This window comes from Perca fluviatilis, chromosome 4 (assembly GCF_010015445.1).
Source record: "Perca fluviatilis chromosome 4, GENO_Pfluv_1.0, whole genome shotgun sequence".
NCBI lineage: Eukaryota > Metazoa > Chordata > Actinopteri > Perciformes > Percidae > Perca > Perca fluviatilis.
This window is the reverse complement of record NC_053115.1, coordinates 10231099-10254023: the sequence shown is the minus strand read 5'-3', so window position 1 is coordinate 10254023 and position 22925 is coordinate 10231099. Positions and strand designations below refer to the sequence as shown.

The 22925-nt window shown below is 40.4% G+C and overlaps 1 protein-coding gene across 1 annotated transcript in view; it reads right to left on the bottom strand.

Annotated features, from left to right (window-relative positions):
• ptpra (protein tyrosine phosphatase receptor type A) overlaps positions 1-21132 on the bottom strand; it is a 24203-nt gene extending 3071 nt beyond the window's left edge. The window contains 20 exon segments of the mRNA XM_039797080.1: positions 1-85; positions 686-820; positions 992-1068; positions 1226-1319; positions 1471-1620; positions 1735-1870; positions 1974-2140; positions 2365-2484; positions 3202-3299; positions 3423-3459; positions 3561-3637; positions 4106-4196; positions 5100-5236; positions 5682-5755; positions 5956-6055; positions 9658-9900; positions 9903-10094; positions 10194-10275; positions 10525-10571; positions 21089-21132. The exon segment at positions 1-85 is cut by the window's left edge and continues 41 nt beyond it. Coding sequence (XP_039653014.1) covers positions 1-85; positions 686-820; positions 992-1068; positions 1226-1319; positions 1471-1620; positions 1735-1870; positions 1974-2140; positions 2365-2484; positions 3202-3299; positions 3423-3459; positions 3561-3637; positions 4106-4196; positions 5100-5236; positions 5682-5755; positions 5956-6055; positions 9658-9900; positions 9903-10094; positions 10194-10275; positions 10525-10545 — 2116 coding nt within the window. The 5' untranslated portion in view covers positions 10546-10571; positions 21089-21132.
• Positions 21133-22925: the final 1793 nt, after the last annotated feature.

Genomic DNA, 22925 nt, shown 5'->3' with positions numbered 1-22925 from the left:
CGCTCTCCTCCTCCCTTTTAATCTCGATTGCGATGTCCCCAAAGACCACCACTCCATCACTAGGCCAATACTGAGCGCACTTTTCCTGCAGGACCAATAATGGAGATGGTCAAATTACCAAGCATTAACGGCATGCTAAGATTCTGAACATGTCAAGGAAATCTAAAATGTTAATGTCATCTAAATCTCTGGTTAGTAAACATACAATTCTGCAGATGGCCAAACAGTAATAACTATTAAAAGAGAGAAACTAATTTGAACTACCGTAATCGTTAATTACATGAGCACGAGAAGGGAACTGACATCAAATCCACCATGTTTGCTGGAAATAACTGGATTCTAAACTTCCAGCGCTGGCCATTAAAGACGATTTCCTGGTATGACTGATCAACGTCAACAATTCCCAACAATTACTTTGCTGTAGTGTTTCAAAACATCTGGATAACTTGGTCACTAATACTTTAGATCACATTTTATTAAATATATGACATCATTAAGAAATGCTGGATATCCACTAAAGATCCAGACATTTTGCTCAGATTATTACCATGTTATACAAGACTGGTGGCGTCAAGTTAGCATTGAGTAAAGTGTCCAATATCAATATTCTATTTTAGCCAGTTATTGACCGGATATCTAATACGAGTGTTTGTATCCGCACACATCCACACAGAGACACACACACCTGCCCTCTCTCCTCCAGCTCAGTGAGCATGACTATGGAGCAGCTTCTCCACTCCCAGATCATCCTCCAGAAGTCCTCTATGGTGTGCTGCAGGGGGCCCTGGCTCGCCATGTAGGAGTCCTTCTGGCGGTAGCCCTGTGACCAGATGCAGGAAATGGCAGGAAGGGATGTCCACGGGGAAAGGACGGATGAAAAGGAGGATACAAAAATAAACAGCAGGAGGGAGAAATGCAGACTTTAAAACACCCGATCGATTGCTTGCATTAATGAAATGATCCACTCTTATCCAGTTGCTATCACACTCACATCAATGAAAGAGGCATTGACGTAGTCTGTGTTCTCCTCTCCTCGTTTGACTGGAATGATCACTCTGTTGAACTCATCTGTCAGAAGGAAGGAGAAACATTAACTTTGACTGAGGAGAAGCTTTTAGAGTCGACTCAGGGACTATACATCTGCCATTTCATTATGTGCATCATGGTGCTCATCACGGCGTGTAGCCACATTGATAATGTATAAACCCACAGCTGCATCACTCACATGGAATGATCTGCAGGACTCGGTTCTTCTTCATGTTGGCGGGCAGGTTCCCTGTTCTCATCTTGTCATTCTGAATCTTGATGGATGTCAGTTTCTATAAAGAAGAGATCACAACTTAAGCCTTAGAGCTTTTGCTAAATAAATGTGTCAGAAGAGCTTTGGATACAGATTGTTCTCACCATAAACAGTTTAGATGCAGAGGTATGATACATGTCTCTTTGGGAGATTATAACACACAAACAGACCTTGAATTCAGCCTCCAGCCCACTGCAGCCAGCTCCAGGTGAGGGGGAGTATAGTTTGGCTAGGTGGGACTCCAGAGAAGTCACCTCCAGCTCTGTGTCTCCGTACAGGTAGTGCTCTAACAACGCCTGGAAGATGAACACATACTGCATCTGTGGGACAGAGAGAAGGTGGTGAAGAGAAATTGGAAGCCAAAAACAAACAACCGCTGAAAACACTGCATCATGGGGGGAGACTGAATTCATGTGTGTCGACACTGGACTCACATCAGTCTGGACCATCTGACAGCGCTGGGCTCTGATCCTGGTGACAAAGCCAAACACGTCCACCTTCCTTTCAGTGTTCATCATGTCCAACATGGCATCGATCACAATGAAGGTACCTGTCCTCCCCACGCCCGCACTGACAGACAGAAATATGACAGGTTGGGAGTTGTATGTGGCATGCAAACAAAGACACATAACAAACTAGGCAAAAGTAAGAGTGTAAGCTTCGATCCACTTACCTACAATGGACCACAATGGCCCCGGCATACTGGGGGTTATAATTCTTGACTTTCTTGAGGAACTTGAGCATGCCAATAGGGGTGAAGGGCACCCCGAAGTCCGGCCAGCTGGTAAAGTGGAACTGGGTGACGAGCCTCTGAGGCTTCTTCCCAGACACATCTCCCACCTGAGATACAAATACAACCAGGTCGTAGACCAAGCCACGACAAAATTAGTAAATGACAGCATAACCAGAGTTTCAAATGTATTTTCAATCTGTAGTGTGTGCCCCGATACTTTTTCAAAAGATGATTGTAGATACAAACTACACTAGTGTTTATTGTGTATGTGTGGAGGATGAACACAGAATTAAACATGTATATCCTGGTATCCATACTAACAAGATATTACCTGTTGGATGCAGAACTTGCGGATTGTGTAGTCCACCAGAACCATTGTGTCCTCTACAGACACGCGGATGTTCCCGTATGTCCAACAGCCCTGGTCCGGCCAGTACTGGGCACACTTACACTGAAACACAGAGAGCGATTTAACGTCGAGCACACTCATAAAGCGGTGTGCAGTAACAGCCTTGACTGTTGAGAATAAAACTGAGGTTATCCAAATGAACAATATTCGGTAACACTTTACTTGAAGATATCTACATAAGAATGGCATGACACTGTCATGAACACATGACAGTGTCATGACACATGAACCCTAACTATAACCCTAACTTGTCATGACAAAAACCGAATGACACTTAATGACAGAAGCGTTATGTCATAAATGTTTATGACTTGTTTAGAACACGTTCATGACAGTGTAATGTCACTCTTAAGTAGATACCTTCAAGTAAAGTGTAACCCAATATTCTAACTATGTTGCATCTATGACAGAAGGAGTATAGTGAAAAAGCAAAGAGATTCAGGTGAACTCGTGATTTGAAGACTCATCATGCTTGCCCTCACACAACGATTCACACAGGGGGGTTTAAAACAGTTTAACTAACTTTACAGATAAAAAATGTACTTTGAAAATAAAGACATGTTAAACATGAAACCAATGCGGAGGTTGAAGGTGAGGTCCCTGGTGCTTTTAAACAGGGTTAACCACTCTTTTACATCTCAACAGCGGATGTATATTCTGTCCACAATGCATACGTGTCATTTGAAGCTGTTGTATACTGTAATCTTATAAAGACACAGTGTATAAACACAAGCATCATCATCGCTCCTGCTCCCCTACCTCTTTTCTCTCCTTCAGATTGGTCACCATGACAATGGTGACTGTGTTCTGCTCCCAGATCATCCGCCAGAAGTCATTTACTGTTTCCTCCTTGGGCCCTGAGATGCCGAGACAGATACAGAAAGTCAAAGGACAAGTAATAAGCTAATAATCAGGTAGTCTGATTGGTAATTAAACTACAGCGTCGGTTTTTGGGCTGCCAATGAAGGCACAATCCTTACCTTGAGCTGCAATAAACTTATTTTTCTCTTGGTAACCCTGCGAAATAAAGAAGTCAAGAAGTGATGTAAGGATGTGACACAATATATTTAGAGCAGAATAGTCTTTTTTTTGTGGCAAAATGCGCTGCTTATACAAACATTTATAAAGGAGGCGTTGACGAAGTCAGAGTCTGGGACTCCCTCCAGAGATGAGAGATGCACTCTGGAGTGATCATCTGAGAGAAAATGAAGAGAAGGAGGAGCACAATGAGTAGGGGTGGGGGGAAAAAAAAAAAAAAATCAACACAGCATAGTATCGTGATATTTTCCATGGCAATACTGTATCAATGCACAGCCGCCAAGTATTGATCTATCATTATATATATGTGTTGGTCAGTTTGTCTGCTTGACAATTCCATTTTGCAGCAATAAAATTGAAGTGAGAGGACCAAACCGAGAAATGTATCTTTTTAGATAAATCCGACGTTGACAAAGTTTTCCTTTGGGGACATCATTTGAAAAATTTGAAGTTGGAAAAAAGGTAATACATTGCAATATATCACAGACTATTGCAATGTGTTTAAATTAAATATGGGTGTACTGGTGATGTTTCTAAAAGCTTGAAATAGCAGATAAGAACTCAGTTACACTGAGTGGTTCTTTATTAAGGTCAGACAGTGTGTCGTGGTTCTGTTGTCGCTCACATGGCAGGATGTTGACATATCTGTTCTTTTCTTTATTCTCTTCTTTGGAAGCAGCGTCGCATGATGCCTGGATGGGGCAGACTGGCAGCGACTAAGCACATGGGGAAAAAAAAATACATTTAGATATAACAGGGAGGTAGGGCAGACAGATGCATTTCAGTTTCAAATCCTGCTGTGTGACCCTGTACATCATTTCCTTTAGGCTTCATCTTTTTGCCGCTGGGTGTCTAATACAGATAACCCCAAATGTATTTTTGTGCAAATGTGTTGCAGTATTAGGCTGATTATCTGACAAATGCAATAAGGTGAGATATCACACGTCTAATAACATCATGGAAGCTCCTTATTTCAGCTGTTTATTATTTATATGAGCTAACTATTTATTCATTACTTTTAGCTAATTTTTCAAATGTTTATCTTCTTTTAGCTAACCATTTTAACCATTCAGCCATACATTTTTTTGCCAACTTTTTCCAACTCTGCTAGCTTGCTAACTAGTTTTCATGCACTCTCAATTGCAACGTGGCCTTAAGGAGTTAAACTGTGTCAGGTTGGTGGGAGGTATGTAGTGTGCACTCAGCCTACTGTAGCTGGTGGCTTGCTGGTTATTGTGACTATAAATGTACTAAAGATTAGCATCACATTCATTTGTAATCTTTTTTTTTATGGTTATTTTTCTCCTAATACTCCCTAAACACAAATATATGGATCTATTTTTAAATCAAATCAAGCTTTCAATTTTTTCTAATTAGTTGCGCTTGTAATAATAAAAAGATTCCAGGATCTTTCCACGTAGCCACTGGCGAATGAAATACGCCCTGGGCTACAAGTAACCCTAGTTGGGACTCACTTATTTCGGCTCCAGGGATATGGGTAAAAGGTATATCTGGATCAGTATGTTATCAGAGGGTGTGTGTGTGTGTGTGTGTGTGTGTGTGTGTGTGTGTGTGTGTGTGTGTGTGTGTGTGTGTGTGTGTGTTTGAGTGTGCCATACATTAAACTCTTCCCTGAAGAGCTTGTTGTCATCGGCCATGCGACGGTTCATTTCTTCCTCGAGTTTGTCGACGGGAAGGGGCGGGTACTTCCTGTTTGTGCTGGGTGAACGGGCCAATAGTGGGACGCTCTGAAGTTCTGTGCGGACGAGCAGGAAGGGAGATGGCAAGAGTGAGGAGAGGAGGGAAGGAATGGGAGGGGTGAGACAGGTAGAGACAAAGACACGGGAGAAGAGGGTAAGAAAATGAGCTGGCTTACATCAAGTAACACCGACCTCACCATTTGGTGTCTTCTCTAAAGATGCCCACCAGATGGCGATGTGATTCAACACTGTGACATATGAGGGAGCTAACTGCAGCCCTGTTGGTTAGGTAATCATGGTGAACAAAAGCTTTCTGCGAGGGAAACAAGATCAATCAAGTCTTATCAGAAACAACTCGGAGTAACAAGTTTGGTCAAGCCGGCTGTACATATTTGCTGATCGAAACCAAAAACAAATAAATTAGTGCTCAGTGCGTATGCGGTCACATTTGGCGACAAATCCAAAGCGGACACAAACTAATGCATTGTGTGGGTGTTTTACCTGTATCATCTGATCTACCATTGGTCAGCCTGAAGGAGTTTGAATGGCTTCCCGCCTGCTTGTACTTCTTAAACCTGCCAATCAGCACAAGATCGAAGTGCATATTAATGCACACAGTCGCTCTCACATGCACACCCAAATAAACACACACACTGCGGTAGTCTCACAGCTGAATGCCAATCAGTCGTTGCCATGGTAACAGGAGCACCTTAGGCCTTCACCACAGGTCTCTCGCTAAGTGTGCCGCGTGTAATATTGACTGCACTTCACCAACCTGAGCATGTAGAGGATGATGATGATGAAGATGATGACCAGCAGGGAGGACAGGGCCACCATGACTGCTATGATTGGCACGTCATCAGACTGGTTGTTGTCTACATCAGAGACAGAAAGAAAAGGGAATATGCATATTTTGTTCCACGCATTAGATTTTAACAAAACAAAGAAAATCAATGAGGGTGTAAGTTTGGGGTGTTATGTTAATTGTGGATGTTTAATTAAATATTACTAATGTCACACGTTTATCAAGAAATAATACAAAATACACCAAACACTGAAGAGTGTTTCTACCAAAATTGTACATGTTATATACGGGTTTTTTATTTTTTTTTTTAAAAGGCAGTTGTTCTGTGCAGCCAAGAAAGAGTCCAGCATATAACCACCCCAAAAACCACAAAAAGAACAAGACACAACCTGTTAATTTGTGAGTTTTCTAGGTGGCAGAGCGAGGCTAGCAGTCCCTCTCCGTTTTTGTTTTGTTGTCTTTATGCTATGCTAAGCTACGCGGCGGCAGCTTTCTATTTAATGTGCAGACATGAGAGTGATATATGCACATTACTGACTAATTAATCTAATTATAATTTCAGCTACAAATGAATAGATGTCTAGTGGCTGTTTAGAGTCCCAAAAACAGAGTTTTCATTTACATTAAATACAAAACAGATGTTCAGCTTGTTATAATGTTATAATGTGACCTTTTCCCTCTTTCAACACCAGCCTTTATCTTTCCTTTCCATAATGGTTACCCATGTTAATATTTCATTGGGCGTTTACAGCAACTGAACACAAATGGAGATGCAGAGAGCGCGCAACAGGCTGTCCTTTGGAGTGAGCCGATAAATCAAAATTTAACTAAAGGTGGACCCTCCGCTTCTATAACTGTTTTTTACCCAAGATGACAGCAAACACAAGGTGATGGTATAAAGTACTGAAACATTTAGGAGGTTTGCTGTGAATTATATGAATTATTTAGAGTGTAAATATTTCATCACATATTTGCATAATACTTTGTCATAAACCAAAAAACGTGATGCCACTGGCTGGTGAAAAAGCACTGTGGTCACATAGGATTAACACTACGAATTAGATATTACAAGGACCAAGTTATCCATTCTTTGTGATGCCTCCTGTTGATTACAATAGCTGACCAATTTGTATATGTTTTCACCATGTGCACGAGTTGAAGGCATTAGTCTTCCTGGCGACCTTTCACTAACACAGTTAACACAAAAGACACGAGATTTGCCTGAACAACAACAACAACAACAACAACAACAGGAATTTGGTGTACAAAAAACAGGCTGCTGTTTGTGTGTTGATGACTGGCCTGTAAGACACATGACGCCACAACAAAAGAAGAGATTTTTCTAGAAAACTGCAGCGGGGTGATGACAATGCAATTACAAAATCAGCTGTTCCATTGGCAGAGTCAAAATTCAAGAAAGCTCTTAACGTTACAGACAAACTATGCTGCACAGAATGCATCATTTTACATCATGCTCCATATGCACTTTCTGGGGGAAGCAGTTTGGAATGCCCCCCAGTTATGTTGCATTTTCAGACAAAATCCCAGGACTTTTCAGTGTTCACCCTCGGACAATGTGTACATTGAACAGAGCAGCAGCACAAAAGGCTGTGGGTATCATGTGGAACTGACACAGCCTTGACAGATCCAATGGCATCTAGAACAGCTCACAGCTCTCCACACGAGGTCCACAGACGGCCAGCGGGAGACAATAGAGCAATCACATAACACCTACGAACCCATGAAGTGATTATGTTATACAATGGACATACCATATTAGCACTACAGGCACATCTGTTGTGTTTATGTTGACCAGGAGTGAATAATGCTCATCTGAACTTCTGCAGCTTTCCCTTAGTTTCCAAATCCTTTTAACATACTATCTATCTGAATCAATCAGTGACATTCCATAGTGATTTGAGTATTTCTCTAGAATCATGTAATATGAATGATTCATGTAAAAGAAAGGGGTGTGGGTCACATTACAAGGACTTTATTAGAATGGTCAGTAAACAGACAAAAAAGATTGAGCATTTCTTAAGCTTTAAAAAGTATCAAAGTTAAGTGTAATGCTAAAAACTAAACTGACCTAAAAGCAACGTTCCATAAAATGAAGACGATGCATAGAAATCCTCCCTCAACACCGGTTGCTTTCATATTAAAATAACAGCTTTTGGCAGTGTCTGGGTCGTCTAGTTTGGCGGTACTCTGAATCATGTGGATGACTGATCAAATGCAGGTATGTCACGTCAGGATATTTCCAGCGCTGCTACAATGGAGTCTAAAAGCAGAAAAGCGTCCAACTATCTAAAATATTAAAAGTCCACTCTTGACCAGAAAGCTCACTTGCTCGCTCTTTCTAGCTGTTGCTACTGCTTTGCCAGCCTGCATGAATAACACACAGCTAGATGGAACAACAACAGCCAAAAACACCCTGACACTCTTACGTGGTTCTAGAGTATACCATCAATCTGTGATGTTTATGTATTCTAATGAAGCTTTGTTTTGTTGTTGTATCCAAATTCCCTTAACCTTTTGTGTACTTGTACTTCAGTTAGGCCCTGTTCACACGTAGCAATAAAATGTGTCTTGGATAATAGGATGACTGGTGGCGGCTCTAAATTCATGCTGGAATACACCCAAAAATGTGTTGAGAATTCAAACCCAATTTAGGAGGAACACATAAGCACACATAAGGACCGCAGTCATCTTATAGTGTGTGCAAAGTAGGAAAAACCTCCCTGACACAGTTGTATACAGTTGATCTGCCAGTGACAAACAACTTGGATAAGAACAACCACTACAGAACAGTCACCAAGTCTATTTTTTTCCCGGTTTTAGCAGCAACTGGAGTTCTTGCCACAGCGAGATTCAAATGTAAGCAACAAAGAAAATCCCACAAATGACACAATGGACCTTTTTCACAGCAGACATTTTGACTTGTCATAGTAGGAAAAGCACAGCTGAACTTGATAACCTTAACGATGGCTCAATTCCATCAAGTGTCCCAGTAAGATATTTCAGTGAGTCAGCATGCACAATACCAGGGCCTCTCCTAAGTGGAATGCAGACATCATTAATGGATTTGAATACACCTGTGCTTTTCCTACTATGACATGTCAACATGTCTGCCGTGAAAAAGGTCTATCCACAAATACCTAGGTACCACACACACACACACACACACACACACACACACACACACGGTCTGAAAGTGCCTTAGTGACTTCCCACACTTCTCTGAATGACTCTGAACAATTGCAGGGGATGCGAGAATGGTAATTCTTTCATTCAGCTGTAGGTTTTATGCATGGACAAAGCGATAGCAAAACCCACGCCATGGCAGGTGGGTCTTTTTCCATTCAAGGTAAAATGAGTCACAGCTTCTCTAATCACAACTCGACATCTCTTTCTGTTGCTTCGTGGCACATTGAGGCTCCCATTGGTAGCGTACCTGGCATCTCTGGGTCTTCTATGATTTGTTCCAGTATGACTGTAGAAAGTTGCTGCATAATTAAAGTAAGTTTACACACAAGCCCTTGCTCTGTGACTCTGGGGATAGTGCTTCAGGGGCACTGCCCACCCCAAAAAAAAAAAAAAAGAAATGAAGAGAGATTATATATTCTCACACTAAATAAAGAAACACACAGTGCCCTGAATATGCACACTCACCATGTGGGCTGTTGTCTGAGGTGAACCCCATCCCAGGTTCTGTGGTGGTCTCAGTCGCCTCAGTGTATACATCCTCATCAATATAATCTGAAATCAGGGCGTCTGTAGGGGAGGCTGTGGTCTTGTTGTCAACCCCGGCCAGGGTGGGAGGAGGGGGAGGCTCGGTGCTCGGTTGTGCCTGGAGGGCATGAGTTGGAGCTGGAGGTGAGGGGGCAGGGACTGGTAACACCCGCCCGGTGGCATTGGGACCCGCCAGTTGTACATCTCCTCACCAGCTGGGCTTGTGGTTGTTGTTGTTGTTGTTATTGTCGTCGCCAGGAAGACTGTGGGGGCGAGCGTTGTGGGTGGGCCTGTGGGGGCTTTTGTGCGTGCGACTGTGAAGTTGAGGGAGGGTGTGGCTGGGGGGTCTGTGGGTTTGGCAGTGATATTAGGAGGACCTGGAAAGAAGAAGACAGCAAAGTATAATTTAATTTTTTCACGTTGAGCCTTTTAACCTAAAACGGTGAGTCAGTTAAGCAATTTGACATGGTTCGTACTTGTGATGGGGACATGATCCTGGGCTGAGGCCGCGAGGGCTAGTGCGAGCAGCAGGAGCAGGGGACACACACCCATTCTGCCCTACATGGAGGATGCACAACAAAAAGGGACAAGAGGGTATTAGTCGTTAATAAAAGTTACTGAACCCAATTTTTTTTCTTTATTTAGATCAAGAGATTCCGGGTTCATGTGTTGTATAATCCACTATATATTTTTGTAATCTTTTATCCTAATCCCACATGCTCATTTTTGGAAGGTAATGCTCTCACATTTGAAATGAAAATGAAACACTTGCATAATGTTACCATGTGCGTGCCAAATGCGGCTTACCTGAAGAAGCGAAGTTGGCATCAATCACTCATTCGCACAGCGTGGTCCTGGAAGGCAAACAGAAGACATTATTTTCTTGTGCTTTAACAGTCTAGACGACATATCATTTATTTACTAAATCTCTTACTCCTTGCAAAAAGTTTTTTGCAACATCAGTATAAAAATTGTACGACAGCATTATTCTGAGACACAGACAGAATATTCAGAGACACAGGTGTGAAGTTAGCACGTAACTCAAGTTTTTTTCCCTAAAATTTTTATTAGGGCTTGACCATACTTTACATTATTAACTGGCAACTTCCAGTGGAAGCTTACCATGCTGATGTTGATATGCTCCTATCATATTTTCATTCTACAAAATTTGGTGCTTAAAATTACATTTAGAGCTGGGCAATATATCAATATTATATCGATATCGTGGTATGAGACTAGATATCGTCTTAGATTTTGGATATCGTAATATCGTGATATGACATAAGTGGTGTCTTTTCCTGGTTTTAAAGGCTGCATTACAGTAAAGTGATGTCATTTTCTGAACTTACCAGACTGCTGTAATTGTTCTATTATTTGCCTTTACCCACTTAGTCATTATATCCACATTACTGATTATTACTTATCAAAAATCTCATTGTGTAAATATTTTGTAAAAGCACCAATAGTCAATACTACAATATCGTTGCGTATCGATATCGAAGTATTTGGTAAAAAATATCAGGATATTTGATTTTCTCCATATCGCCCAGCCCTAATTATATTAAAATTATAGTTTGATCAGATACATTTGAAATGAGTTAAAAACTAACAAAAAAAGTCTTATTGTTACATAACTCAACTATATGACCAGCTCTTCTCTTTTTGCAACAGGGTATCATCCTAAAAATGTGCTACGTGTGTTACATGTGATAGATTCATCACCAGGAGCATGACCAAAACAGAATTAGTGTCACATTTAAATTCCTGCAGTAACAGTGAATCAGCACTTAGGACGCTCTTCACCCACAGATGTGGGGATGAGCGAGTGGAGGCCAGAGGATAGACAAATTTGGAGAAAGCATGACAGCGGCTGGGTGGTCGGCCTGGCTGACTCTCAGTCTTCTGTATAATCCCAGAGGCCAACAACGCTGTTGTCTCCCTGACTGAACTGTTATAATCCTTGGACCTAATCCCATGGTCCTGACCCTAGAATAATCCAGACCGTCTGCCACTGTTTACAGAGATACTTCAGCACTGCACCGAGCCAAACACTGCAGTGCTACCACACACAAACTGATACTTTACATCTGGGATTATTGCATCAGTGGGCAGAGGATAAATTGGTCGCTAAAAGCTCTAATAGTGCCAGTTGCCAATCTCCTGGTGGTTTCAAACTAAGCTCATTCATTTGCAGTACTTACACTCTGGTTTTAGCAGAGTGCTGTTTGGCTCTGACTGCAGCCTGAAGTTATGTTGTCAATGAGAATGCCATTAACCTACAAATCTAATTGTTGCCATCCCTCTCTCTCTGTCACCCATCCATGCATCCGTTTAGCCAGCAAATGTCCGCTTCCAAAAAACAATCCATGCCTTGAGAAAAAAGGACAATGGATAAATCTAGGAAGTCATTTGACAGATTTTAGTACGATTATCAAAATGCTACAACTGCCGTTTTGGTATACACACTACAGGGATTTTGGAAAAGTTTCTTTTGGCAGACTATTTAAAAGAGAAATGAGAGCAGGGTGTGCTTCTGTTCTATACATCAACATGTTTCTATATTTGACACAAGGGTCTTGAATCACAAGTGTCTCTCTGTATACCTTACTGATTGAATTAGATTGTCATTAGGGCTGCAACTAATTATTTTCATTATCAATCTTATTTTGTATATAATTACTAATTATTTTGTCAATGAACTGCTGAATTGCTAAGTCTATAAAATGTCAGAAAATGGTGTGAACGTCCACTGCAGCTTTCCAGAGTCCGAGGTGATGTCTTCAAATATATTGTTTTGTCCGACCAGCAGAAATGTAGTTTACAATCCTCAATGAATAATGAAACCAGCAAATATTTACATGTGAGAAGCTGGAAATAGAAAAATGTGGCTTTAAAAAAAGAAAAAGAAAATTGTATTAATTAATTAAAAAATTTATAAAATGAATACCAAAATTGTTTCCCATTACTTTTCTGTCAACAAAACTAATTGATTAATCAAATAATTGTTTCAGCTCTTATTAGGTCTTAACCACCTCAAAGACAGAATAAAACAGCCTTTATATACCCTTGTCATTTTTCACAGTTTATGAGATGCAGGTACAATGTTATGCTGGCCAAATAGTATATTAAATTCATGTGACAGGTGTGGGCAAAAAAAAGCAGAAATTACTATAGTTGCACTGTGTCTTTCTACACTGGTAGTTTGTCCAGACTTCTGTTAAGTCAGAAATCAAAGTGCATGTTGCTTCCTTTCTTTTCCATCATGTCATATAATACAGACAAAAGACAATTCCGGTTTCGCGTGAATTAACATTATAAAAAGGCATCTGGCATTTGTATTAGGCTACATTCGTGAGAGATTGAGGTATGTTCACCAACAAGCTTTTTTTAGGGTAAACTTTTCTTAATGAAGCATGACTCATTGTTTTCTGCATGCCATCCTGGGAGGCTGGATGACGTGTCACTGTGTAGGTGTAAGTGATTTCAACCGGTTCCGTTTCTAAACTCCACTTCACAAATGCTGCAAGAGAGCCTGAGAGGATTTTATCTAGAGACTGTAGACCAGGGAGTACAACTCCCTAGAAATGCATTTTAAAGTGCTTTGGCCTCCTGAGAAGCAGCAGTCTTCCAGTGTGTGTGTGTGTGTGTGAAAATGCATACATTATATTTTTTTAACAGACTTGTGGGTTGGCAGAGGACATAATTAATTTAAGAGGTACTGGGCAAGTGCTTCTATTTGTGCCACTTTTAGGTTTTGTGCCTTCAGTGCTCTCTATTAAAAAGATACTCTGGGCGATGGGTTGGTGTAACTCACACTCAAATCATGGAGGATGCAGCAGACATAGCTAAGAAACTTTTTCCAATAATGTGGTTGCGTGTGTAATTACATTAATATACAGGACAATACCATTTAAGTAAAACCCTCTTCTTTATAAGGCTCTAATAATGTTCCTTCAATGGCTAATACACATTTTCTTACTGAACAGATTGCGACCAAGCAGCCTTCTTTTAAAACAAAACATACTTTTATTGATTTGATCTTAAGTTTCATAAACAGATTTAATTGATAAAGCCCTTTAAATCTTTAGTCTGCTTTCTTTTAATCCAGCCTCTCACTTGGTGTAAGGATACAGGGAAATGTAAAAAAAAAAAAAATGATAAATATGTTTCCAACAGCTTTATCACACTAATCCCTGCAGAGGAAACATGTAAATGCCCATCTATTAGTGAATGAATGTACCCAAGAAGGTGGTCACGCTCTTCTGACTTTGGGCAGGTGTTGTGCAACCATGTAAATATTTCTCAGACAAGGAAGAGCACATAGATCAAGCCATTGGGATACGCTGCAAACTGCCACCGCTTTCTTAATACTATGACGAGCAACAATCGATAGTTTGAGTGGAGGGAATAAGAAAAACAACACAAAAATGTAAACTTTCTTCATTTTTGATGGGAATCAAACATGACTATGGTTTCTTCCTTTTCCATCTCTTTTTTCCCCTTAATTTTATTTAACACTAATGGTGCGTTCTTTTTGTCCACCGAAGTCGTTTTACGAGTCGTTTTCCGGAGTTATGACCCGGAAGTTGCAAAAAGAACGCCCCCGAGGTCGTATTTACGACTTGTCAAGTCGTCTGAACTCAGAGGACCCCGAGCTCACTTTCAAAGATGGCTACGTCGTGCATCACACGTAGTAAACATTGTGGTTATCTACAATTTTAAGCACTTTTGTCTTTGTTGTAACCAAATGAAGAAGTTGTACACATAGCGCTGTATTCTGCTACCTATAGGCATGTCGCTACAGTCTTATTAGGAGTTAAACATAGCGCTGTATACTGCTACCTATAGGCATGTCTCTACAGTCTTATTAGGAGTTAAACATAGCGCTGTATACTGCTACCTATAGGCATGTCGCTACAGTCTTATTAGGAGTTAAATACCGCCTGATTAGTTATTGTGTAGCTTGTGCAGCTCAAATTGGCTAGAGACGCTCAGTTGCCTTATGACAACAATGGCTTTAAGCCGAGTCTTGAGCAGAAAGCAGAGCAGTAGTCTAACGTTAACGTTAATCAAAACGTAATTTTCATGTATCAAACTGTGAAATATATGTGTGTAATATGTCAATAACTGGGTGAATAGCATCCTCAATGTTACTACAAATGTTACAAAAATCCATCTTTTCTCCGATTCGTAGTATCGTGTGACAAAAAGAACGCAACAACCCGCGGTTATTCGTTTTTTGACACGGATGTGACGTCACGCTCGAGCTACTAGTCGCGATTACAAGACAAAAAGAACGCACCATTAGCTTACATGCAGTATCAGAATAATCTACTGTACTAGCTTGAATTACACTGGGATGTTAAATAGAGGTTTAAGAAAAGAAAAAAAATCGATACACTAGAGTATCGCAATATTTTATTTAAAAAAATTTAAAATATTTAATATTCATGTAAGACAGTGGTTCACTTTTTAGGTTGTGTTTAAACCCCCTATCACTAGATGGCTATGCTGAGACACACCACTAATGTCCTTGCCTAACAGTGCCTGACTTTTTGCTAGAAGCTAACAATGTAGCTATGGCTGAACTTTGGCCTACTTTAGCATATAAAAATTAGCTCACTAAGAAACTGTGACCAACAATACCAAAATGGCAGTTTGATTTTCTGTGTACAGAATTGTTTACCTAAAGTAAACTTCTTTGACTTTTATGAACATAATGTCTTTTTTTTTTAATTTTTTCTAAAATTATACTTTAAAAAATCCCAATATATCGCCTTACGCACAGTATCGAAATATATTGCAATATATTGAATTGTGACCCATGTATTGTGATACGTATCGTATCGCCAGATTATTGCCAATACACAGCCCTAATGTTAAATCTTAATACCATTTGAGTAACAACCAAAATCTGCCCATAGCATTTTGAGCATCAATACATTTTCTAACTTTGGAGTGTATTTTATCCAGACAAAGATCTTTATTTAATACTGATGCATTCAGTAGATTGGCATATTTCTTTAATTCAAGAAAGCTGTGTTTATTATTAAAGTTTTTAGGAATGCACCCATACAGATATTCGCCATGTTGACCGGCGAATAAGATGTATTACAACCAAGCACATACTACAAGTTCAACTCACTGATCGTGACTGAAATCTGGCTTCACATACCATTTCCCATTTGGATTTTTTTATATTGAGATTATTTAATAAATATGTCAATTCGGAAAACACTTATTTGAACGTTATTAGTTTCATAGTGTATATGTCTATATCGGCACTATATTGAACTGTACAATCTTTATTATGTTGTGTGCCAAAGTCACTTCTGTTGAGCAGAACTTGATGCTCAATGTGCATGCAAGTAGTGAGCCCAACCAAGTAATAACGCCAGTTGCTTCTCTGCCTTGCGGCCAACTGCAGGCCTCATGGCAGCGCAATCACACAGTTGTGAAAGAGCTGGGCTGTTCCCATGCCATTTCATTCACACACTGAAAGGAACACTTATAGGTAGAATATAAAGGAAGTCCAATTATATCTCTATGACAACCAAAGGCCAAGACGTAAGATCAATGCAAAGTAGTCCCTTATTATGGAGAGTTCCCACTCAAGTCTGTGGATTTAACTAATGCTTCTGTATTTACCTATGACCCTTGGTGAAGTAATAAGTATCTTCCCCAACTGCACGGACATGAATTAATGAATTCCTCAAGATGAAGATAGATTTTACAAAAGGGAACTCTCTGGGGAAGAAAATACTCTATCCTGAGACTAGAATCCTGAATAGATTCCAGCTGTTTCCTCAGTTTATTAAGTGTTGTTTGATCTTGATTTTACAGAATCCCCATGTGGCCAAACTGATACAACTACTAACACTGCACATCTATGTTTGGATTTATTCATAAAAGTCAACAAATCGTATTAATAATTCAAAGAGGATACCCCTAGGCATATGGGTGAGCTGGAAAACCAACAGACACAAACCCCACAAGCATTGCTGACTTGACACCAGCAGTGGTGGCCAAGAGGACTTCACCATTCATGCAGAGAAATATTTCCCTCTGGCTTTCTACAAGGCATCCTGCTTCTCTAGCTGCTACAGCGCTAGATAATGCTTGTCTGTCTGTCTCCATTCATGGCATATTAATACTGTTTCTATGTCTTGAGGGGTGGGGGACTGGGGCAACAGGAATACTGTGAATGCTTCTCTTCACGGGAGACTGAAGTAGGCTAAACCCAAGGCCGCTAGGACTGTTGCTCTGAAACAGACCGCAGATTATATGTCCCTAGTGCCACATACAACAGCCACAATCCTCTGGACTTCCCTTTCTGAGGGATAGTACTCCCTGCTGGTGTGGTTTGTGTTCCTGTTGGCTTCATTCATGGGCTGGTGAGTTGATGAAAAGTCAAATAGAAGCCGGGGATTACTATTCTGGTTAATCACACAGGCAAGAGTGACCGCTGTGTCTGTTATTAAGCCCGTAATGATGATTTGGTTCAAGGATCAAGAAAACTCACTTGCTTCAATGAGCGAACGTGGTGAGTCAGTGAACTTCTGCTCTGTGTCTGCTTCATTGTGGGGTTTCTCATAGAGCATGCCAGGGGCCTCTCAAGCTTTCCCACATTGGACACAGAGGATGTAGAGGCGCAAAGCATGGCTTCCCCACAGAAGCCACTGTGACCTCGAAGCGTGGTGTGGGGCCAAACGGCCAGCTTAGGACCACAACGAGACCTCATTCACTATCCCCATAAATACCAAGACGGATTCCTACATCTAGCATGCAGCTATGGCTGGGCATCAAACTTTAATACTTTTTTGGTACGGACCAAAACCTATCCGTAGCACCAAGTGCCAAAAACTTTCAAGCCCTGAAAGTTGGCATCAAACACCTGGTCGAATTCCTAGTCTTGTCCACTAATTCTTCGACATAACATACCTGAGAAAATACCTAATTTAAAAAAAATAAAAAATAAAAATGCACTAATATCCAGTGGAAGAATATTTTATTCTTTCCTTAAGTAATAATAGCAATACTACACTGTAGATATACTCTTACAAGTAAATGTCCTGGTTTGAAAATTACTTAAGGATATGGTACAGAGGTATTATGAGCAAAATGTACTTCAAGTATAAAAAGTAAACATACTAAATATAGGATATATTAACCCTGTGAGTGTTTTCTACTATATATTATATTACTGAATTATTAGAACTGATTTATTTATGTGTAAGTAGCTGTCATAGTTGGCATTCCTTTTGAAATGTAGTAGAATATAAGTAAAGTGGCATTAAATAATACTGTTGAGTAAATGTTCTTTGATACATTCCACCACGGGTAATATCAAATTGTTTGAAATGATATTCAGCTCTATGTGCAGCAGGAAAACAGACTAGGTTCTGCCTAATTTCCCTACCACACTTTCTGCCTTTGCTTTGGTCATTTAGGTTCTGCAACATTGGGAAACCAAAGTCAAGGTTTTATCGGAAGTGACCATCCTGCTGCACTTGTTCCCTCCTCTTCCTCTGAAAGATAAGAAGTCTATCCAAGATGAAGAGACAATCATCTGAGACTTATAACTTCACAGCAGTGTCATGACAGTGCTTCTCTAAAATCCCTTTTCCTCCACGCCCATCTTTATTAAGTGGCTTGCGAGCATGTTCTTTGAACATTTTTTCACAGAAGGGCAAAAAGGTCTGTCGGCTCGAAGGCTGATGCCAAAGGCAAATCTAAATATTTATAACTACGGCTCTCAACTGGTCTTGAATCCGACCTAAATTTGACCTCGACAATGAAGGCATTGTTTAAGAAAAACAAATCAAAGTTTTTCTCTGGGAGCAAAAACGGACTGAAATACAATAATATGATGTGACTGAATGTGTCATTTTGCTCATAATTTCTGTTTTTCCTTAACAAAATGGGAGAATAAGGATTTTAAGCCCACACAGTTAAAAGGTGGGCATTAATATACAGGCATTAACATGACTGTATCTGTTACCAAGACGTACTATATAGCAATCAAAGAATGTATGTACCTATAGTGAGTATGGAGAGTAGTGTAATCATTTATGTGTAAGAGTGTTAATAATCTCTTTTGGCCAAACTCACCTCCCCTTCATCCACAACTCCAATATTTGTTATAACATAAGTGCCATTATCCCACCTTATGGTGACAGAAAAAACAGTGCCTAAAATAAACTCTGATGAAGGAATAAGGAAGTAGCAGCCTAGCTTTTCACCGACCTGGATCACATGTGAGCATACAAGATCTATACAAGAAACTTCTCACATCTAAAATACTTCTTGAATACAAAGTCCCACCTAGTCTTTGAAGTCCACTGAAAAGACAAACAATTGTGAATATCCATCACAGCTGTGGTGAACAAGAAACATCAATCATCCCACATCAGGAGGATATAAAACAAGGATTTACACAGTCATTTACATAACTACTACTCTGCATCGACAGAGGGACAGAACAAAGTTGGATGAAATCTTCCCAGTCAGACAGACTGTCAGTCAGATATTTGATTTATGAATGGTTAGTTATCAACCAGTTTAATTTTCTGTATTGTGACATGAATGTCATTGAGGCCGAATGACAAGTAGCTGAAATCAGGCTTCATAATGCGTCATAATCCTCTAAATGCAGTTGTGTTTATCCTGTTCAAGGCAGAATTACAGTGCTCTTCCACAGTAAAATATGTAGGTCTGGCCCACAGGTGGAAACAAAAATATATCTCCTGCCCCACCCAAAGAGCCAACTCATAATATTGTGTCAGCACCCTAAAATTGTGAAATTTCACAACAAAGAGGGGGGATTTCAAAGATCCCACAAATTGAAACTTCACACAAAAGTTCCACAAGGCGATTTCAAGCTATACTTTATTCTTATTTTTAGAAACTAGGCCAATCATGAAAAGTGTGGTGTGAGGATCCTCTGCTAAAACCCTTTCAGGTTCCAAGATGGAAACAACTCCTTTTTCTTGAAATAGGTTGGAGAAGATATGGACAGAGCAAGCAAGATGATAACAGCTCTGCCTTTTTTTTTTTTTCTTACACGGTCCGGCTTTCCTAAGATGGGGTTGCAATACAACCACAGCATTTTGGGAAACGTGTCCAGGCAGGCCTGACAAACAGAGGTCAAGGTAGGCAACATAAGTTTGAGGGAGATGCAGCTTGAGTTTTGCACTTGGATGCCCCTAACATGACATGGTGACCTGGGTTAAGTGGAAAGCTTGTTGTTGAAAAGGCACAGAGATTGTGGTATGGTGGATGTGTGCTACAGCTCAGTAAATCGGTCCAGACGGGATGAGTCAAGCTCCAGGCAGACATTGCAAAGGCTTTGTCATATATGTCAAGCAATGCCTCCTAAGCCTGGATGATGCTTCTCTCTGCGCCGACTTTTAGGCATTCAAACACTTTTAGCTGGTGCAATGTTCTTGTAGTTGATGTTTGGCTCAAATGAAGCAGCAACTGTTGTATTCATTCCTATTCTTTACCTAATAGCCACCATTTCCAATGACAAAGTCATTTAAGGAATAATCCTGTTCATAATAATAATAATAATAATAATGTTCTAATGAGCTAAGAAATCATAACCTACATTCCACCCTAACTCCATAAACCTTAACACCCACAATATTGAAATGGTATGCTCGGTTAAACCCAACATTCAGAAAGAGAGGAGAAAATTAATCATTACAAAAAAAAAAAAAAACTTTGGGAGAGGCTGTAAAGGGGAATGCACACTTTAGAGAGTCCATGTCCAGAGTGCAGAACCAGAACACAGAGCAGCCTTCGCTGTGATTTGACACAGGCCTACATGTTAATGTTAGGGCGACCTAATTCCTGTTGTGGGTCGCGTGAAGCCCCCCCACCCCCGCCCCTACACCCTGCCAGCTCCCCACCCTCTCGGAACGTGTAATAACAAAGCGTTGATCAATAAAGTGTACTTTCCAGTGAGGCACGACCGACCCTGGACCTCCTCTTTGTTCCGCTGCCAGCGAAACAAACCGAGTTACAACCTCGGACTTTCTAAAATGTTGTCGCACTCATCGTTAAGCCCCCTTTTCGCGAGAGCCCCCTTCGCCAAAAAAATTCCCTCCCTGCCTCCGAGCGACTTCTGAAATGTCCAAGCGTTACAAAGAGGTGTACAACTATTAAACAGCCCTACTCTTTGCATAAGCCTCCATAAACTCCGCTGTGATACAGGTAGGCCTATCATGTACCCTGTTAAGACTGCGTGCGGGGGGACAAAGTGTTTGTTTGTGGGTGACACAATGTTACAGCGAGAGGAAACATGCTGCTACAGCGACATTGTAACAAGTGGGATTCGGGCTTTGCGCAACAAAACAAGAAAACTCACCACAACTCCTGTAGCGCCCAGAGGAAACCCGAAAAGAGGGGAGGCCAAGTAGGAATTTATCCTCTCTTTCTCTTCCACGTTTTTTCAACCCCGGCCCCTGTCTCCACACCCCAGGAACCGATAGTGTGAGCGGGGTGGGGGAACCTGGGTGATAGCAGAGGAGGGAAGCACGATCCGGGACACACAGCCAACACTTCGCAGTCAGTTTATCTGCTAAATCCAGGCACGGACGGCATTCCCCCCCCAAATCCTTGATTCGCCCTAACTTATCTTCCCTTTAGAATGTACTTTCTTGGCCTTCGTGGATGTTAAATCCCACGGTTTATCCGTTGTATCCGGGCGCGTCGGCCGACTATTCTAGTCCGCCATGTTGTGTGTCTGACTGTCTGCATAGGAATAATGGGAAGCGAACAGCAAATTCCCAGGCCAGGCCCCGTCTCTTCTCCACTCTGTTTCCCACATAGCCCGCAGCGACACCTGCTGGCAGAGCTGGAGCTTACACGGTTCAGACTGTGCCTTATACAGTCACTGCAACGAGCTGGGTTAGTGCTTTCCATATTCCCACAGCGAGGACCGGCGGGGAACTCCAAGAGGTCCGTGAAGGGCCACTGACTCAGTTTGCTTCAGTGAGTGTTTATCAACCCATCAACTAATAAAGAACCTCGCAGATAAGCTGGCGTTGTTTTGTCTGCTTTTTGTAGGCATATAGGCCTATGCTTGTTTGTTTCTTTTAATCTAGGCCATAGGCTACTTAATCATCAACCTGTCCAGGCGTTGCAAATGAAAAAGAGCTTTTTCGCTGAATCCATTACATTTAGGCTACATTTGTATTGATGTTAATGTTCTCCTTGATAAAATAAATAAATAACGTAAAGTATAAATGTGACATTAAATGTTTTGAAGGTGGTTTGTGGTCCACAAGAACTGTGTTCATAAATGAAGTGATTGTGAGAGTTTATTGCAAACAGACCATAACCCTGAACAAAATAAAATAAAAGCTTGAATCATAAGAAGAAAAAAATGATTAAGAACAGCAGGTTCAGGGATTAAATCCCAGAAACTGAGAACATGTAGAAAAAAAGTTATCAGAAAAGTCAAAATATAACTAAGTACATCAATAAATAATATTGTTAAATAATTAAGTGTACAAATAAATATTAAGCTTTACACTTTTGCATTTTTAAACCAAGTGATTGGAGTTTGAAGGAGGAGTATTACACCTTTATTATCTTTTTTTAGTTACACATTTTAATTATGTAACTAACAATATTTTTATGGATGTTATCCCGTAATATTTTTGACATGTCTGATCAAATTTGAATACATTTTTTTTTCAGTGTCGAGGCTCTATACCATACAGGAAAAGGCCTATTGCCTTAAAGTCAATATAAATAGCTCAATGTGTTAAAGTGATGATTTTAATGGTAACATTTTACTACCATCTATGTCAGAAATGATGCTAGTCAGTGGTAAATGTTTATGCAAATATAAATATTTTAGTCTTTTATTATAGTAAGCTAAGTGAATACCTTTGGGTCTGGACCGTTTGTGCTGTTGTTTGGACAAAACAAGCATTTTGAATTGGGTTTGGGAAAACTATGAATACATTTCAATTTCCTGAAGCAAATATTAAGTGATTAAACCATGATAAAAAAAAAAAATCATTAGCTACCTGCAGCCCAAAACTATAAGCACTGCATACTACAGTGAAAGACCAGTGCAAACATTGTGGATGTGTTCAGTTTCTTCATGGTTCTTTGTCATGGGGATGTGGATCATATACCAGCATGAACAAAGCAAGCATTTTATTTTATTTTTTTATAGATTCTGCAGTCCA